Source organism: Coregonus clupeaformis, chromosome 8 (genome assembly GCF_020615455.1).
Source record: "Coregonus clupeaformis isolate EN_2021a chromosome 8, ASM2061545v1, whole genome shotgun sequence".
Taxonomy (NCBI): Eukaryota; Metazoa; Chordata; class Actinopteri; order Salmoniformes; family Salmonidae; genus Coregonus; species Coregonus clupeaformis.
In genome coordinates this window covers 43,993,712-44,010,891 of record NC_059199.1, presented here as the reverse complement: position 1 = coordinate 44,010,891, position 17,180 = coordinate 43,993,712, and the positions used below count along the sequence as shown (strand labels likewise).

At 44.1% G+C, this 17,180-nt stretch overlaps 1 protein-coding gene across 1 annotated transcript in view; it reads right to left on the bottom strand.

Moving 5' to 3' along the window:
• Positions 1-807: 807 nt before the first annotated feature.
• Positions 808-17,180, bottom strand: part of LOC121571803 (cyclin-dependent kinase 6-like) — a 56,874-nt gene continuing 40,501 nt past the window's right edge. The window contains exons 6-8 of the mRNA XM_041883488.2: positions 1,415-1,465; positions 1,153-1,288; positions 808-1,020 (exon numbers count right to left, since the gene is read on the bottom strand). Of these exons, the coding sequence (XP_041739422.2) occupies positions 871-1,020; positions 1,153-1,288; positions 1,415-1,465 (337 nt within the window). The 3' untranslated portion in view covers positions 808-870. The remainder of the gene's footprint in view (positions 1,021-1,152; positions 1,289-1,414; positions 1,466-17,180) is intronic.

Sequence of the window (17,180 nt, the reverse complement as noted above, 5' to 3'; positions counted from 1 at the left end):
AGACATCAACTGTCAACAATGGTACGTACATCGACCTTATTCTGATTCAACATATAGTCACTCCACTATGCTCTGTGCATCAGGTCATCAGAGTGACACATAGTCTTGAATGGAGTCCATCAGATTTCATCTCAGTTTATGACACTGAAGTACGAATGCCATAAGAGGAACTCAAAGTGATCAATTTTCAGTTTTTCCTGTGGAGTGCTTCGTTCGCACCAGTCAAAGTCTTTTAAGCTGAAGCCCATCAGAATCCTGCTCCGGCCTGCAGTAACAGAGGACAACCTGTAGATGGCAGTGATATAAAAACATAAGTGTTTGTTTGGAGCATAAGCAGCGCTAGGCAGTGTGAGGTCCTCCTGGATGGGATAAACGTGTGTGTGTGTGTCCTCTCTCTCAGTTCAGTCGTGGAGATGAGTTCCAGGTGAGATCCATGCCGACCTACCCTTGGTGCTTGGTGTTCCCCCACCGAGGAGCCTCTTCTCAGGCTAAGGCAAAAGAGACAAGAGGCAGCAGCTCCTGGACATCCAGGACATCTCAGCTTTAGGGGTCCTTGCATTGTTTAAAACGTTTGATAAAAAAAAAAAGGTATTCTAAAAAGCAGCAGTGAAATCAGTACATTGTGGAAGACAGCACTGTTGCATTTTAGAATCAAATGTCTGTCCGTTGCTCTCTGTCTCTGTACTGTCTCTGTCTCTGCCCCTCTCTCTCTCTCTCTCTCTCTCTCTCTCTCTCTCTCTCTCTCTCTCTCTCTCCCTCTCTCCCTCTCTCCCTCTCTCTCTCTCTCTCTCTCTCTCTCTCTCTCTCTCTCTCTCTCTCTCTCTCTCTCTCTCTCTCTCTCTCTCTCTCCAGTCCTGGGCCGGGGGGCTGTCAGGCAGCTCTCTCCTCCATGGTGGGCTTGTTGCTGGCGATGGGCTGAGCGTACACACTCCTACTGTCACTATCCACACTCTGAAAGTAGGGGTGGGTCAGAGCAGCAAACGCTGATATCCTTCTGGAGGGATTGAACTCCAGGAATTGCTGTACAGAGAAAGAAAGAGAGAGAAAGATATTATATTATAACATTTTCCTCAACAAAAAGAATAGTCTGAGTTTCATTCCTATCGGACAAATTGTGTGGTGTGTGTGTGTGTGTGTGTGTCTAATACTCACGAGTATAAGGGACTTCCCCAGCTCGTCCATGTCAGGGATGAGGTTTCCGATTGGCTGAGGGGGTCGTGGGGAGAAGGCACTCTGTGGCAGGGCTACTTCCTGGGGCCAGTCCTCCACCGAGGGAACCCCAACCACACTGAGGGATCATCATCATCATCATCATCATCATCGTGATTATAATAATCACAAGCCTCCTTATTTGACAATTGATTGTTAAAACTGTAAATATGATTTATAGCATGATGAAGAACATGCTACTTACTCAAAAATTTTGCCCAGCTGATCAACATCTGAGCTTCCTCTAAACAAAGGTCTGGGGAGAGAAAGAGCACATGTCAATATAACTGAAGCTGATTGGTGCAAAGTTGCAGCATTAAACTGTGTTATACACCTTCAATGAATCAGATAAATGAGTTCTCCTTGTGGCGGTGATGCAGGCAGCCTTAATGCTGACTCTCCATCTTCTCAACACAAAAGTACATCTCAAACATTCCTACTGAGCAGTCCAGGCAGACGCAGGCCGGCATCATCCATAACTGACATAACCAGTCCAACCCTCACTCTGTTCTACTGTAAAGAGGTGGCTTTCGTGGCTCTGGTCAGACAAGAGAGTACTGAGGACTGTTTCAGCAGCACATGGGAGAAAGGCACGCTCATGGGAGGGAGAGACGGAGGAGGTGGAGAGGGGCTAGGGATGGAGGGAAGGAGCAGGCCTACTGGTGGTTCCTGTAGCTTTGGGCATGCTTCCCCCGGCACCCACAGACATTCCAGCAGTCATCATCAGCTCATACAGGTCTCAACTCAAACCCCAGCCAACCGCTGCTCCCAACCAACCAACCAACGGATAGAAAAAAGCAGATTTATCCCTCAGCCTCATGTGTCTCTGCCTTAGCTCTCTCTGTGTGTGTGTGTGTGCGCGTGTGTGTGCGTGTGTGCCTGTGCGGCAGTGGGAGTGGGTGAGCAGTGCAAATACTGTGTGAAAGAACTATTGGATTATTCTAACAGAGACTAGCTGGGAGATATATAAAGTAACAGTCACCACCAATGTCAATGCATCTGACATCTGCCGTAATCTTATCTTTGCATAGCTGAACCCCCACACTTTCCCTACATAGCTGAACCCCCATACTTTCCCTACATAGCTGAACCCCCACACCTTCCCTACATAGCTGAACCCCCACACCTTCCCTACATAGCTGAACCCTCACACCTTCCCTACATAGCTGAACCTCCACACTTTCCATAAATAGCTGAACCCCCACACTTTCCCTACATAGCTGAACCCCCACACCTTCCCTACATAGCTGAACCCCCACACCTTCCCTACATAGCTGAACCCCCACACCTTCCCTACATAGCTGAAGCCCCACACTTTCCCTACATAGCTGAACCCCCACACCTTCCCTACATAGCTGAAGCCCCACACTTTCCCTACATAGCTGAACCCCCACACCTTCCCTACATAGCTGAAGCCCCACACTTTCCCTACATAGCTGAACCCCCACACCTTCCCTACATAGCTGAAGCCCCACACTTTCCCTACATAGCTGAACCCCTACACCTTCCCTACATGCTAAGACTTTGAAGATTAGACACAGGCAGAAAGACTTGATGGTAGTTTGCACATTTTACAGTGACAGCAATTATGTTGTCACATATTTTGACGGGTTAAGGGTGCTCCATAGCAGGCTATACAAACCTAGCAGCAACAGTGGTGGAACTGAACTATGCCCTATTTCACCAAGTAGATGCCATCCTTACCAATACACCCGCTCTAACCTCTCAATGGCTCACTACACTGACATTACTTTATCCTGGTTACTGTAAGGGGTCAAATACTTGGTGGGCATGTTGAGAGTCTGAGGTTTGAACCATAAAGATGAGACCAAACCAGTTCTCTGCCTTTAGATGGAAAACATCACCTACAACAACGTTATCATGCCAAAACAAGTAGGACATATAGATATTTCTTAAACCAGGAGTGGCTTGTTGGTTTCAATGGATGACTGGCTTCTCACAGGGTTGACACTGACCACACACCCACACACAAACATACACAGGTGCATGCACACATACACACACACACACACACACACACAAAGCCTAGAGGTGATAGGGGGATAGGACTGGGCTGGGACCGGCAGCTGAGTCACGCTCCCCTTGTGCCAACCATACTGTCCAACATTCCATACAACCTCTGGAATGTGTGAGCATGCACATGCGTGTGCCTGTCTGTGTGTGTGAGAGAGTGAGATTGTCTGTGTGTGTATGTGTGTGTAATGTGTATATGTGTGTCTGTGTGTGTGGTGTGTGTGTGGTGTGTGTGCGTATGAGTTTGTGTGTGTACTGTATGTGAGGGAGTTTGGGAGGGAGTGCATTTGTGTTCACGTGCACGTGTGTCTGTAAGTGAAATCTATGTGTGTGGACGCACACACACGGGTGTGTGAGGTTATGTCTTTGAGAGGTTTATCAATGCGCCAGTCCACTGTGAGAAAGTAAACAGGGATGTGAGTCTCCTCCTGCGTTGACACCATTAACATAACATGTCCAGCCTTTAGATTAGCGGAATGTCAACACAGCTCTCTGTGTCATTCACAGCTCGGTGACTAATTACTATCCAATCTAAACCACGCAGATACAGACTTGCATGATATTTCCTTCAAATTCCTGAGACAAATACTACTTATGCTTATCAGTAAGTTAAACTGTTTTTTTTCCTTCAAAAAGCTATGAGTAAGATATGAAAGTATTTCAGGGAAAACCTTTGATGAAGGGAGTGAGTCATACAACAGAGAGAGACTGGGGACTGGAGACTACTCTGTCTACTACAGTAGAGTAATGGTAAGGGAGGACAACAGAGAGAGACTGGAGACTGGAGACTTCTCTGTCTACTACAGTAGAGTAATGGTAGGGGAGGACAACAGAGAGAGACTGGAGACTTCTCTGTCTACTACAGTAGAGTAATGGTAGGGGAGGACAACAGAGAGAGACTGGAGACTGGAGACTTCTCTGTCTACTACAGTAGAGTAATGGTAGGGGAGGACAACAGAGAGAGACTGGAGACTGGAGACTTCTCTGTCTACTACAGTAGAGTAATGGTAAGGGAGGACAACAGAGAAAGACTGGAGACTGGAGACTTCTCTGTCTACTACAGTAGAGTAATGGTAAGGGAGGACAACAGAGAGAGACTGGAGACTGGAGACTTCTCTGTCTACTACAGTAGAGTAATGGTAAGGGAGGACAACAGAGAGAGACTGGAAACTGGAGACTTCTCTGTCTACTACAGTAGAGTAATGGTAGGGGAGGACAACAGAGAGAGACTGGAGACTGGAGACTTCTCTGTCTACTACAGTAGAGTAATGGTAAGGGAGGACAACAGAGAGAGACTGGAGACTGGAGACTTCTCTGTCTACTACAGTAGAGTAATGGTAAGGAGGACAACAGAGAGAGACTGGAGACTGGAGACTTCTCTGTCTACTACAGTAGAGTAATGGTAAGGGAGGACAACAGAGAGAGACTGGGGACTGGAGACTTCTCTGTCTACTACAGTAGAGTAATGGTAAGGGAGGACAACAGAGAGAGACTGGAGACTTCTCTGTCTACTACAGTAGAGTAATGGTAAGGGAGGACAACAGAGAGAGACTGGAGACTGGAGACTTCTCTGTCTACTACAGTAGAGTAATGGTAAGGAGGACAACAGAGAGAGACTGGAGACTGGAGACTTCTCTGTCTACTACAGTAGAGTAATGGTAAGGGAGGACAACAGAGAGAGACTGGAGACTGGAGACTTCTCTGTCTACTACAGTAGAGTAATGGTAGGGGAGGACAACAGAGAGAGACTGGGGACTGGAGACTTCTCTGTCTACTACAGTAGAGTAATGGTGGGGGAGGACAACAGAGAGAGACTGGAGACTGGAGACTTCTCTGTCTACTACAGTAGAGTAATGGTAAGCAGGACAACAGAGAGAGACTGGAGACTGGAGACTTCTCTGTCTACTACAGTAGAGTAATGGTAGGGGAGGACAACAGAGAGAGACTGGAGACTTCTCTGTCTACTACAGTAGAGTAATGGTAGGGGAGGACAACAGAGAGAGACTGGAGACTTCTCTGTCTACTACAGTAGAGTAATGGTAAGGAGGACAACAGAGAGAGACTGGAGACTGGAGACTTCTCTGTCTACTACAGTAGAGTAATGGTAGGGGAGGACAACAGAGAGAGACTGGAGACTGGAGACTTCTCTGTCTACTACAGTAGAGTAATGGTAGGGGAGGACAACAGAGAGAGACTGGAGACTGGAGACTTCTCTGTCTACTACAGTAGAGTAATGGTAAGGAGGACAACAGAGAGAGACTGGAGACTGGAGACTTCTCTGTCTACTACAGTAGAGTAATGGTAGGGGAGGACAACAGAGAGAGACTGGAGACTGGAGACTTCTCTGTCTACTACAGTAGAGTAATGGTAAGGAGGACAACAGAGAGAGACTGGGGACTGGAGACTTCTCTGTCTACTACAGTAGAGTAATGGTAGGGGAGGACAACAGAGAGAGACTGGAGACTGGAGACTTCTCTGTCTACTACAGTAGAGTAATGGTAAGGGAGGACAACAGAGAGAGACTGGAGACTTCTCTGTCTACTACAGTAGAGTAATGGTAAGGGAGGACAACAGAGAGAGACTGGAGACTGGAGACTTCTCTGTCTACTACAGTAGAGTAATGGTAGGGGAGGACAACAGAGAGAGACTGGAGACTTCTCTGTCTACTACAGTAGAGTAATGGTAAGGGAGGACAACAGAGAGAGACTGGAGACTGGAGACTTCTCTGTCTACTACAGTAGAGTAATGGTAAGGAGGACAACAGAGAGAGACTGGAGACTGGAGACTTCTCTGTCTACTACAGTAGAGTAATGGTAAGGGAGGACAACAGAGAGAGACTGGAGACTGGAGACTTCTCTGTCTACTACAGTAGAGTAATGGTAAGGGAGGACAACAGAGAGAGACTGGAGACTGGAGACTTCTCTGTCTACTACAGTAGAGTAATGGTAAGGGAGGACAACAGAGAGAGACTGGAGACTGGAGACTTCTCTGTCTACTACAGTAGAGTAATGGTAAGGAGGACAACAGAGAGAGACTGGAGACTGGAGACTTCTCTGTCTACTACAGTAGAGTAATGGTAAGGGAGGACAACAGAGAGAGACTGGAGACTGGAGACTTCTCTGTCTACTACAGTAGAGTAATGGTAAGGGAGGACAACAGAGAGAGACTGGAGACTTCTCTGTCTACTACAGTAGAGTAATGGTAGGGGAGGACAACAGAGAGAGACTGGAGACTGGAGACTTCTCTGTCTACTACAGTAGAGTAATGGTAGGGGAGGACAACAGAGAGAGACTGGAGACTGGAGACTTCTCTGTCTACTACAGTAGAGTAATCTCTCACCTACTGAATGAGGTGACATTAGATTGCCACATCATGGGGTGCCCTAATACAGTAGGTTAGGGCTGAACTAACCAATCATGTCTGAGGTGAACTGCCAGTCATGTGAATGTGAGTTAAACTACTAACTATACCAGAATGATCACCGATGTTTCTTTTTGAAATATTTAAAATGTCAAGCTACCTGCCCTGTCATTTCCATGTACAGTCGTGGTCAAAAGTTTTGAGAATGACACAAATATAAATTTTCACAAAGTCTGCTGCCTCAGTTTTGATGATGCAATTTGCATATACTCCAGAATGTTATGAAGAGTGATCAGATGAATTGCAATTAATTGCAAATTCCCTCTTTGCCATGAAAATGAACTTAATCCCAAAACAACATTTTCACTGCATTTCAGCCCTGCCACAAAAGGACCAGCTGACATCATGTCAGTGATTCTCTCGTTAACACAGGTGAGAGTGTTGACGAGGACAAGGCTGGAGATCACTCTGTCATGCTGATTGAGTTAGAATAACATTTACATTACATTACAGTCATTTAGCAGACGCTCTTATCCAGAGCGACTTACAGTTAGTGATTACATTATTTATTTTTATACTGGCCCCCCGTGGGAATCGAACCCACAACCCTGGCGTTGCAAACGCCATGCTCTATCAACTGAGCTACATCCCTGCCGGCCATTCCCTCCCCCAGCATGATGGAGCACCTTGCCATAAGGCAAAAGTGATAACTAAGTGGCTCGGGGAACAAAACATCGACATTTTGGGTCCAAGGCCAGGAAACTCCCCAGACCTTAATCCCATTGAGAACTTGTGGTCAATCCTCAAGAGGCGGGTGGACAAACAAAAACCCACATATTCTGACAAACTCCAAGCATTGATTATGCAAGAATGGGCTGCCATCAGTCAGGATGTGGCCCAGAAGTTAATTGACAGCATGCCAGGGCGGATTGCAGAGGTCTTGAAAAAGAAGGGTCAATACTGCAAATATTGACTCTTTGCATAAACTGAATGTAATTGTCAATAAAAGCCTTTGACACTTATGGAATGCTTGTAATTATACTTCAGTATACCATAGTAACATCTGACAAAAATATCTAAAAACACTGAAGCAGCAAACTTTGTGAAGACCAATACTTGTGTCATTCTCAAAACGTTTGACCACGAGTGTACTGTATGTCTTCAGCCCTGGCCCTTACAGTGAAGTTTGACTAAACAGCAGTGAGCATTTATGCAACACAGGGGCTGAAGCCTCCCATTCAATTCAATTCAAAGGGCGTTACTGGCATGGTAAACATATGTTTACATTGCCAAAGCAAGTGAAATAGACAATAAACAAAAGGGAAATAAACAAGGGAAATAAACAATCATAAATTAACAGTAAACATTACACTCACAAAATAACTCTCTCTAGCTTCATCGCTCTGTAGGTGAGGGCTTTGTGGTGGAATGTGTGGGCATCGCTTCCTTTTAGGTGGTTGTAGAATTTAACAGCTCTTTTCTGGATTTCGATAATTAGCGGGTATAGTCCTAATTCTGCTCTGCATGCATTGTTTGGGTTTTTGAGTTGTACACAAAGTATATTTTTGCAGAATTCTGCATGCAGAGTCTCAATTGGTTGTTTGTCCCATTTTGTGAATTATTGATTGGTGAGTGGACCCCAGACCTCACAAACATAGAGGGCAATCGGTTCGATTACTGATTGAAGTATTTTTAGCCAGATCCTAATTAGGATGTTGAGTTTTATGTTCCTTTTGATGGCATAGAAGGCCCTTCTTGCCTTGTCTCTTAGATCGTTTACAGCCTTGTGGAAGTTACCTGTGGTGTTGATATTTAGGCCGAGGTAGGTGTAATTATTTGTGTGCTCTAGAGCAACCGTGTCTAGATAGAATTTGTATTTGTTGTCTTGGCTACTGGACATTTTTTGGAACACCATTATTTGTGTGTTACTGAGATTCACTGTTAGGACCCATGTCTGACAGAATCTGTGCAGAAGATATAGGTGCTACTGTAGGTCCTCCTTGGTTGGGGACAGAAGCACCAGATCATCAGGAAACAGTAGACATTTTACTTCAGATTCTAGTAGGGTGAGGCCGGGTGCTGCAGACTGTTCTAGTGCCCTCACCAATTCATTGATATAAATGTTGAAGAGGTGTGGATCAAGCTGCATCCCTGCCTCACCCCACGGCCCCGAGGAAAGAAATCTGTATGTTTACTGCACACTTGTTGTTTGTGTACATTGATTTCTCTCTCTCTCTCGCTCTCTCTCTGCCTCAGTCAGAGGCTGTTCCCAGGTGCCCTTTAATCTGTAACAGGTCCACCTTAATCACCTGCAGGTCAGAGAGAGAGAGAGAGTGAACGAGGGGTGCTGTTCAGAGACATCAAAGGTCCTGCCTTCTACCTCCAGGCAGAGTTGGCCAGGAGCCAGGTCCTGCCTTCTACCTCCAGGCAGAGTTGGCCAGGAGCCAGGTCCTGAACACACAAGCTTTTACAGCTCATTGTGTCACAGGGAGACTCACAAGACCCCACCTAGCCTGTCTTATCCGCACACACTAATGTAAACACACACACACACACACACACACGCATACACACATATGCAAACACACACACATGCACACACACACACACACACATATACCTAGCCTCACCTCTGTCCTCTCCTTACAGCAGGAAGCTAACAAACCAGACAATCCAGAGTTCCCCTCTTCTCTGTGCTAACAAGGCTAGGGATCAGATGTCAGATCTGACTATGGGATCAGAATGTGTGATCTGACTACGTGATCTGAATGTGAATGGATCATCTTGATGTAAATAGGAGAGCTGTATGTATATAAATGTCAGGTATAGACAAGCCCTATATGGAAAGGTTGTTGGGAAAGGTGTATAAAAGTTGTATAACATTTGTATAAGGTTGTGATGATCAATATGCCTCGAAGACTTTTGACTTTGCATGAAGCGTTATCAAGATGTTGTATCGATGTAAAATACATAACCATTTAGGAAATAAAGGAGGAAAAACATCTAAATAATGTTGTATTTAAAAAAAAATATCCAGGGTAGGAGTGTTAGTACCCCAGTGTGAGTGTCGTTGCTGGGATGGTTAGGAGAATGGTGTGAAAGGAGCCATAGGTATGTTAGTATAGTGGGATGTGGACATCCATAGTTGTTTAAAGGCGTCCTCATGCTTCCCATCTGAAACAGTTTGGAACAGTTTGTGTCAAGACTTCCTCCGAAGCTGCCTCCTCTCCTTGTTCGGGCAGGCTTCGGCGTTCGTCGTCACCGGCCTTCTAGCCACTGCCGCTCCTCATCTCATCATTCCATTGGTTTTGTCTTGTTTATTACACACACCTGGTTCATATCCCCTCATCAGTACCTGTATAAGTGTTCCCTCTGCCCCATTGTCTTTGTGTGTGATTGTTTATTGTGGAGGTTCGATTAGCTCGGTGGAGCTCTTTGTATTTTGTATCGCCGGGTTATTTTCACCCGTGTGCTTCATTGTTTTCCAGTGCGGCTGTTTTCCGCACTGGAGTGTTTGACGCATTGCTGCGTACTACTGTGTTTCAGAATAAACCTTTTATTCTGTGATTTGCCCTCCTGCGCCTGACTCCTTGAAATCACTCACCACAGTTTGTGCATATATTATGATGACATTTTGTGACGTTTTTGTTCGCTTTGGTCTTCCGCAAGGTTTTTTTCAGCTGTTCTTGCACACAAAAAAATGTCTTGAGGCAAGCCGAAGTCGGTAGCCGAAGTCTACACCCCTTCGTCTACGATTGGTCAACAATAGGGATTCTTCAATGAAGTGTTTGTTGTCATTCAACGAGTGACGAATCGTTTTCATGCACATGTTTTCATTGTGAAATACTGCAACAAACATCTTAGTTAGATGTAAAATTGCACGACTAAGATCTCCTCGACAAAAACATGTCTAAATTAATGACAGATTTCTTGAGTTAGTATTTTTAGCCAGATCCTAATTAGGATGTCGAGTTTTGTGTTCCTTTTGATGGCATAGAAGGCCCTTCTTGCCTTGTCTCTTAGATCATTTACAGCCTTGTGGAAGTTACCTGTGGTGTTGATATTTAGGCCGAGGTAGGTGTAATTATTTGTGTGCTCTAGGGCAACAGTGTCTAGATAGAATTTGTATTTGTTGTCTTGGCTACTGGACATTTTTTGGAACACCATTATTTGTGTGTTACTGAGATTCACTGTCAGGGCCCATGTCTGACAGAATCTGTGCAGAAGATATAGGTGCTACTGTAGGCCCTCCTTGGTTGGGGACAGAAGCACCAGATCATCAGGAAACAGTAGACATTTGAATTCAGATTCTAGTAGGGTGAGGCCGGGTGCTGCAGACTGTTCTAGTGCCCTCACCAATTCATTGATATAAATGTTGATAACATCCATAGTTGTGTTATAGTAACATTGTGAGAACATTCATTGATGTGTTAGTAAGGTAGCAGCATGTGAGGAAAGGCCTGCATCCCAAATGGCACCCTATTCCCTTTATAGTGCACTACCTTTGACTAGGGCCCATAGGGCTCTGGTCAAAAGTAGTGCTCTACAGTATATAGGGAATAGGGTGCCATTTGGGACACACCCGAGGTTAAGCCTATGGGTGGGTGTAGTTAAACATACCAACCTACTGTCAAACCATGATAGACCTATAACAACACCTTTATGACTTTGTTGCCAAAATAAACCCTAAAACCTAACCAGATATTCCGGGTGAAGGTTAAACTTACAATAGTGCATTTGAATTAAACATATTTTTTTCAGGCCATAAAATGGATCATATATTCTTTCATGGTGCCTTCATAACCCCCTGACCACAACCTCAGGTTCCAAGCCACACACACACACACACACACACACACACACACACACACACCAGAAAGGGCAAGAGAGAAAGACTAAGCCATGGTCACATTCTCCTGGCTAATGCCAGGGAAAGACCACAGGGATCTCAAGTGATCAATCTATGGTCAGATACACTGTAAATCAGGGGTGTCAAACGTCCGGCCCGCGGGCCGGATCAGGCCCGCAAACGGGTTTAATCCGGCCCGCGAGATGATTTAGAAAAAATAAAAAAATAATAATTTTGTAAAGTATAAAAATGTGCTGCAATTTTTCAATAAAATAAACTGCTGTTCCAATTGCGTCCACTGGATGGCGCAATAGCAATTGTGTTAAGCACGCAAACTGTTTATACCGGGGCAGAGCAAGTAGGTCAAGCACGTGCAGCCAAATGAGCTACTTTGTTTTGCCCGCGATATTTATTACGGCTTCTACTTTTAACATTATGTGCTTTGGCACCCTCATTGCCCCAATATGTCTCTGTCAAAAAAGAGAAAAGTGGACGCAGAGTGCAGAGTGTTCAAAGAAAAATGGTCATCCTATTTATTCACTGAATTGAATGGGAAAGCTGTATGTTTGGTGTGTTCAGAGCATGTTGCAGTGCTGAAAGAATATAACCTTCGTCGCCACTATGTGAGTCTTCATGCCGACAAATATGACAACTTTCAAGGACAGCGGAGATGAGAGAAGGTGAATGAACTGTTGGCGGGTCTGAAGAAACAGCAGTCTGTGTTTACTCACAGCCGAGACATCAGTGACGCTGCAGTGAAAGCTAGCTACCTCATTGCTAATGAAATCGCAGTGGCTTCAAAACCATTTAGTGAGGGTGAATTTGTAAAAACATGCATGATGAAGGCAGCGGAGATTGTGTGCCCTGAAAAGCGGCAGGCTTTTGCAAATATCAGCCTGACAAGAAACACAGTTGCAGACAGGATTTCCGATCTTTCAGTGGATTTGGACAGCCAGTTGAAGCAAAAAGTAAAGTCATTTATTGCGTTTTCGGTTGCAATTGATGAAAGCACGGACATTACAGATGTTGCACAACTGGCCATTTTCATCCGCGGAGTTGATGACACATTGACCGTCACCGAGGAGTTCGTGGAGTTGGTGCCGATGACAGATACAACGACAGCAGCTGATATTTTGACAGGGTCGGAGTGGACTGGTCCCGCGCTGTCAGCCTGGCTACAGATGGTGCGCCCTCAATGATCGGGAAAAAAGCAGGCGTTGAGACAAAGTTCAGAGAGAAAGTGCAATCTGCAAATGGAGGACGTGATTTTTTGACTTTTCACTGTATTTTGCACCAGGAGGCTTTGTGTTGCAAGTCATTAAAGATGGATAACGTCATGAAGGTGGTCATCCAAACTGTTAATTTCATCCGATCCAGAAGCCTGAATCACCGTCAGTTTGACAGCCTTCTCAGAGAGAAAGACCACATCTATGGCCTGCCATACCACACTGAGGTAAGATGGTTAAGCCGAGGTGCTGTGCTGAGGCGTTTCTTTGATTTACGAGAAGAAATTGAACAGTTCATGGAAGAAAAGGGCAAACCAGTGTCATTCCGCAGAATGGATGCAGGACCTTGCATTTATGGTGGATGTTACAGAGCACCTGAATAACTTGAACAAACAGCTGCAAGGGCGCAACAAAGTTGTCACGCAGTATTATGACAGCATACGTTCTTTCAAGTTGAAGCTGTCATTGTGGGAGACGCAACTTGCCGGTGGTGATGCAGCTCACTTCCCCTGTCTGAAAAATGTGTGCGCGACCCAACATGTGGCAGACATGAAGCGGTTCAAAGATAAAATAACGGGACTGTTACGGGAGTTTGAGCAACGCTTTCAGATTTATGTTTATATGTTTTTATGTTGATGTGCTATTGTTTTTAATTGATTTTATTTTATTTGTATATTTAACCTATTCTTGACTCTGTGGTTCTTGCACTTGTTTGGGGAACAGGATTTCATTATTTTTATCTACATTTCTGCCTGAGAAATGACACCCTGATATAGTTCTGTGATCTGTGAAACAGTTCTGTTAATCACTGAGGCATTGTGTGTTTGTGTGTTCTTTGTCCTCAGAACTTTCAAATAACTTGAGGTGTTTTATGATTAATAGTGATGTTGTGCTTTTGGACACTGTCCTCAGGCTCCAGCTTTATGTTTATATGTTTTTATGTTGATGTGCTATTGTTTTTAATTGATTTTATTTTATTTGTATATTTAACCTATTCTTGACTCTGTGGTTCTTGCACTTGTTTGGGGAACAGGATTTCATTATTTTTATCTACATTTCTGCCTGAGAAATGACACCCTGATATAGTTCTGTGATCTGTGAAACAGTTCTGTTAATCACTGAGGCATTGTGTGTTTGTGTGTTCTTTTTCTTTAGAATTTTCAAATAAACTTGACGTGTTTTGTGATTAATAGTGATGTTGTGCTTGTACTATTTTGGACACACTGTCCTCAGGCTCCAGCTTTATGTTGTATGTTGATCGTATTAAAACAAAGAAAACAATCTGAAGTTGTTGTTTTTAAGTTATATATACCATGATTTTTCCGGTCCGGCCCACTTGGGAATAGATTTTCCTCCATGTGGCCCCTGAGCTAAAATGAGTTTGACACCCCTGCTGTAAATGCTTGCTAAAGTGATGAAGTCAGAGAGAGTTACGGTGACCGTATTACCGCCACACCGGTGGTCACGAGTCATGACAGCAGTCAAATTCCATGTGACAGTTTAGTCACTGTAATTAGGCTTCTCCAAGCTCTGATGCCGCTGATGGTCATTAGCAGCCTACCAAATTTGCTAACTGCCTGGTACTCAGAACTCTATTGTCCCTCTAATCACTCTGACATTAATGCAAATGTAATCGAAAATCTAATCAAACACTTAATGAGAGCCCATGAGCTCATGTTGCGCAACATTTCTATAGGCTATGCAATTGCACGAGAAAACAGAGTTTTGATGGCCTCTACTAAAAAGAGGAGGATCCCATCAGCTTTCTATATTTATTTCTCAACTTTCCTTATATTAAGCACATTCTCTTTACAACAGGAGTATAGCCTACCTGGCTGGCATGAAAATGAACTGCAGCAAAAGGGTCCTCCATTCGCTATTTTAGTGCATAGATGACATGCATTTGCGGTCACTTTTGAGAATGGTGTTTTCCCGCTAATTGATTGCATTTTGGAACATTCGCGCTTATAGCCTACTGCCATGTGCGCATTGCTGCGCTTATAATGTGAAGAAATAGCCTAATAGTTTATCAACACTTTAAGCTAAACGTTCTGATCTGTTGCGTCAGCCTCATTGCTTTTAAAAGGTTTTTTGATGCTGGTGGTTGTATTAATTTGGGATATATTGCATCCCACAACTGTCCCATTACATAGGTTAGTGCTTTTGCTGTTCGTTAGGCCTACTCATCTTGTTGGCTGACGAATAGTAAATGTGGACAGTTCTTCCAACATCTTCAATATGCGCCTTGGAATTCGATAAGGACGCGCGCAGTTGCGTCCCCGATGTGTCTGTCTTCACTTGTAGCCTGTGAGAAAGACCTGATCATGTGACGGGCATTGGCTAATAAAAATTGAGATATCTGAGAGAGCCATGTGAGTGAGAGGTGCGTTTCACGCAGCCAGGAGAAGGGAAATATAATTATTATATTCAGCCCAAGGGCACAACAGCCACTGGCCTCAAAACGCATGGATTTTTTTAGGGGGGATTATGGCCACACAAAGGGGTTGCCACTGGGAAATTTGAGGCATTATCAAGTGCTTGTAAAATTGTGAATGAGAGACTGATGAAGTGTGTGCAGCCTGCGCAAAAAAAACAAAGCAGAGCTCATGCCTTTCATTCAAATGTTTTCTAATCATCATTAGAGTCGCATCATGCAGCCTTAGAATATATTTGAAAATATACAGTGGGGGGAAAAGTATTTAGTCAGCCACCAATTGTGCAAGTTCTCCCACTTAAAAAGATGAGAGAGGCCTGTAATTTTCATCATAGGTACACGTCAACTATGACAGACAAATTGAGAATTTTTTTCTCCAGAAAATCACATTGTAGGATTTTTTATGAATTTATTTGCAAATTATGGTGGAAAATAAGTATTTGGTCACCTACAAACAAGCAAGATTTCTGGCTCTGACAGACCTGTAACTTATTCTTTAAGAGGCTCCTCTGTCCTCCACTCATTACCTGTATTAATGGCACCTGTTTGAACTTGTTATCAGTATAAAAGACACCTGTCCACAACCTCAAACAGTCACACTCCAAACTCCACTATGGCCAAGACCAAAGAGCTGTCAAAGGACACCAGAAACAAAATTGTAGACCTGCACCAGGCTGGGAAGACTGAATCTGCAATAGGTAAGCAGCTTGGTTTGAAGAAATCAACTGTGGGAGCAATTATTAGGAAATGGAAGACATACAAGACCACTGATAATCTCCCTCTATCTGGGGCTCCACGCAAGGTCTCACCCTGTGGGGTCAAAATGATCACAAGAACGGTGAGCAAAAATACCAGAACCACACGGGGGGACCTAGTGAATGACCTGCAGAGAGCTGGGACCAAAGTAACAAAGCCTACCATCAGTAACACACTATGCCGCCAGGGACTCAAATCCTGCAGTGCAAGACGTGTCCCCCTGCTTAAGCCAGTACATGTCCAGGCCCGTCTGAAGTTTGCTAGAGTGCATTTGGATGATCCAGAAGAGGATTGGGAGAATGTCATATGGTCAGATGAAACCAAAATAGAACTTTTTGGTAAAAACTCAACTCGTCGTGTTTGGAGGACAAAGAATGCTGAGTTGCATCCAAAGAACACCATACCTACTGTGAAGCATGGGGGTGGAAACATCATGCTTTGGAGCTGTTTTTCTGCAAAGGGACCAGGACGACTGATCCGTGTAAAGGAAAGAATGAATGGGCCCATGTATCGTGAGATTTTGAGTGAAAACCTCCTTCCATCAGCAAGGGCATTGAAGATGAAACGTGGCTGGGTCTTTCAGCATGACAATGATCCCAAACACACCGCCCGGGCAACGAAGGAGTGGCTTCGTAAGAAGCATTTCAAGGTCCTGGAGTGGCCTAGCCAGTCTCCAGATCTCAACTCCATAGAAAATCTTTGGAGGGAGTTGAAAGTCCGTGTTGCCCAGCAACAGCCCCAAAACATCACTGCTCTAGAGGAGATCTGCATGGAGGAATGGGCCAAAATACCAGCAACAGTGTGTGAAAACCTTGTGAAGACTTACAGAAAACGTTTGACCTGTGTCATTGCCAACAAAGGGTATATAACAAAGTATTGAGAAACTTTTGTTATTGACCAAATACTTATTTTCCACCATAATTTGCAAATAAATTCATTTAAAATCCTACAATGTGATTTTCTAGATTTTTTTTTCTCATTTTGTCTGTCATAGTTGACGTGTACCTATGATGAAAATTACAGGCCTCTCTCATCTTTTTAAGTGGGAGAACTTGCACAATTGGTGGCTGACTAAATACTTTTTTCCCCCACTGTATATATATAGCCCAACGTTTGTATCACAAATAAAGTTGCATAAATAACTCTAAATTACGCATATAGGAGGACCTATTTCTTTGTTAACCGCTCAACACAGAATAGCGGCATGTGCGCACTCCCTCAAATCGTTTGAAGAAAATATCCTTTCTATTTTATTCAGCTATGTTCAATTGTATTCCTCATACTATAAAATAATAAAACAATGCCACAGAAT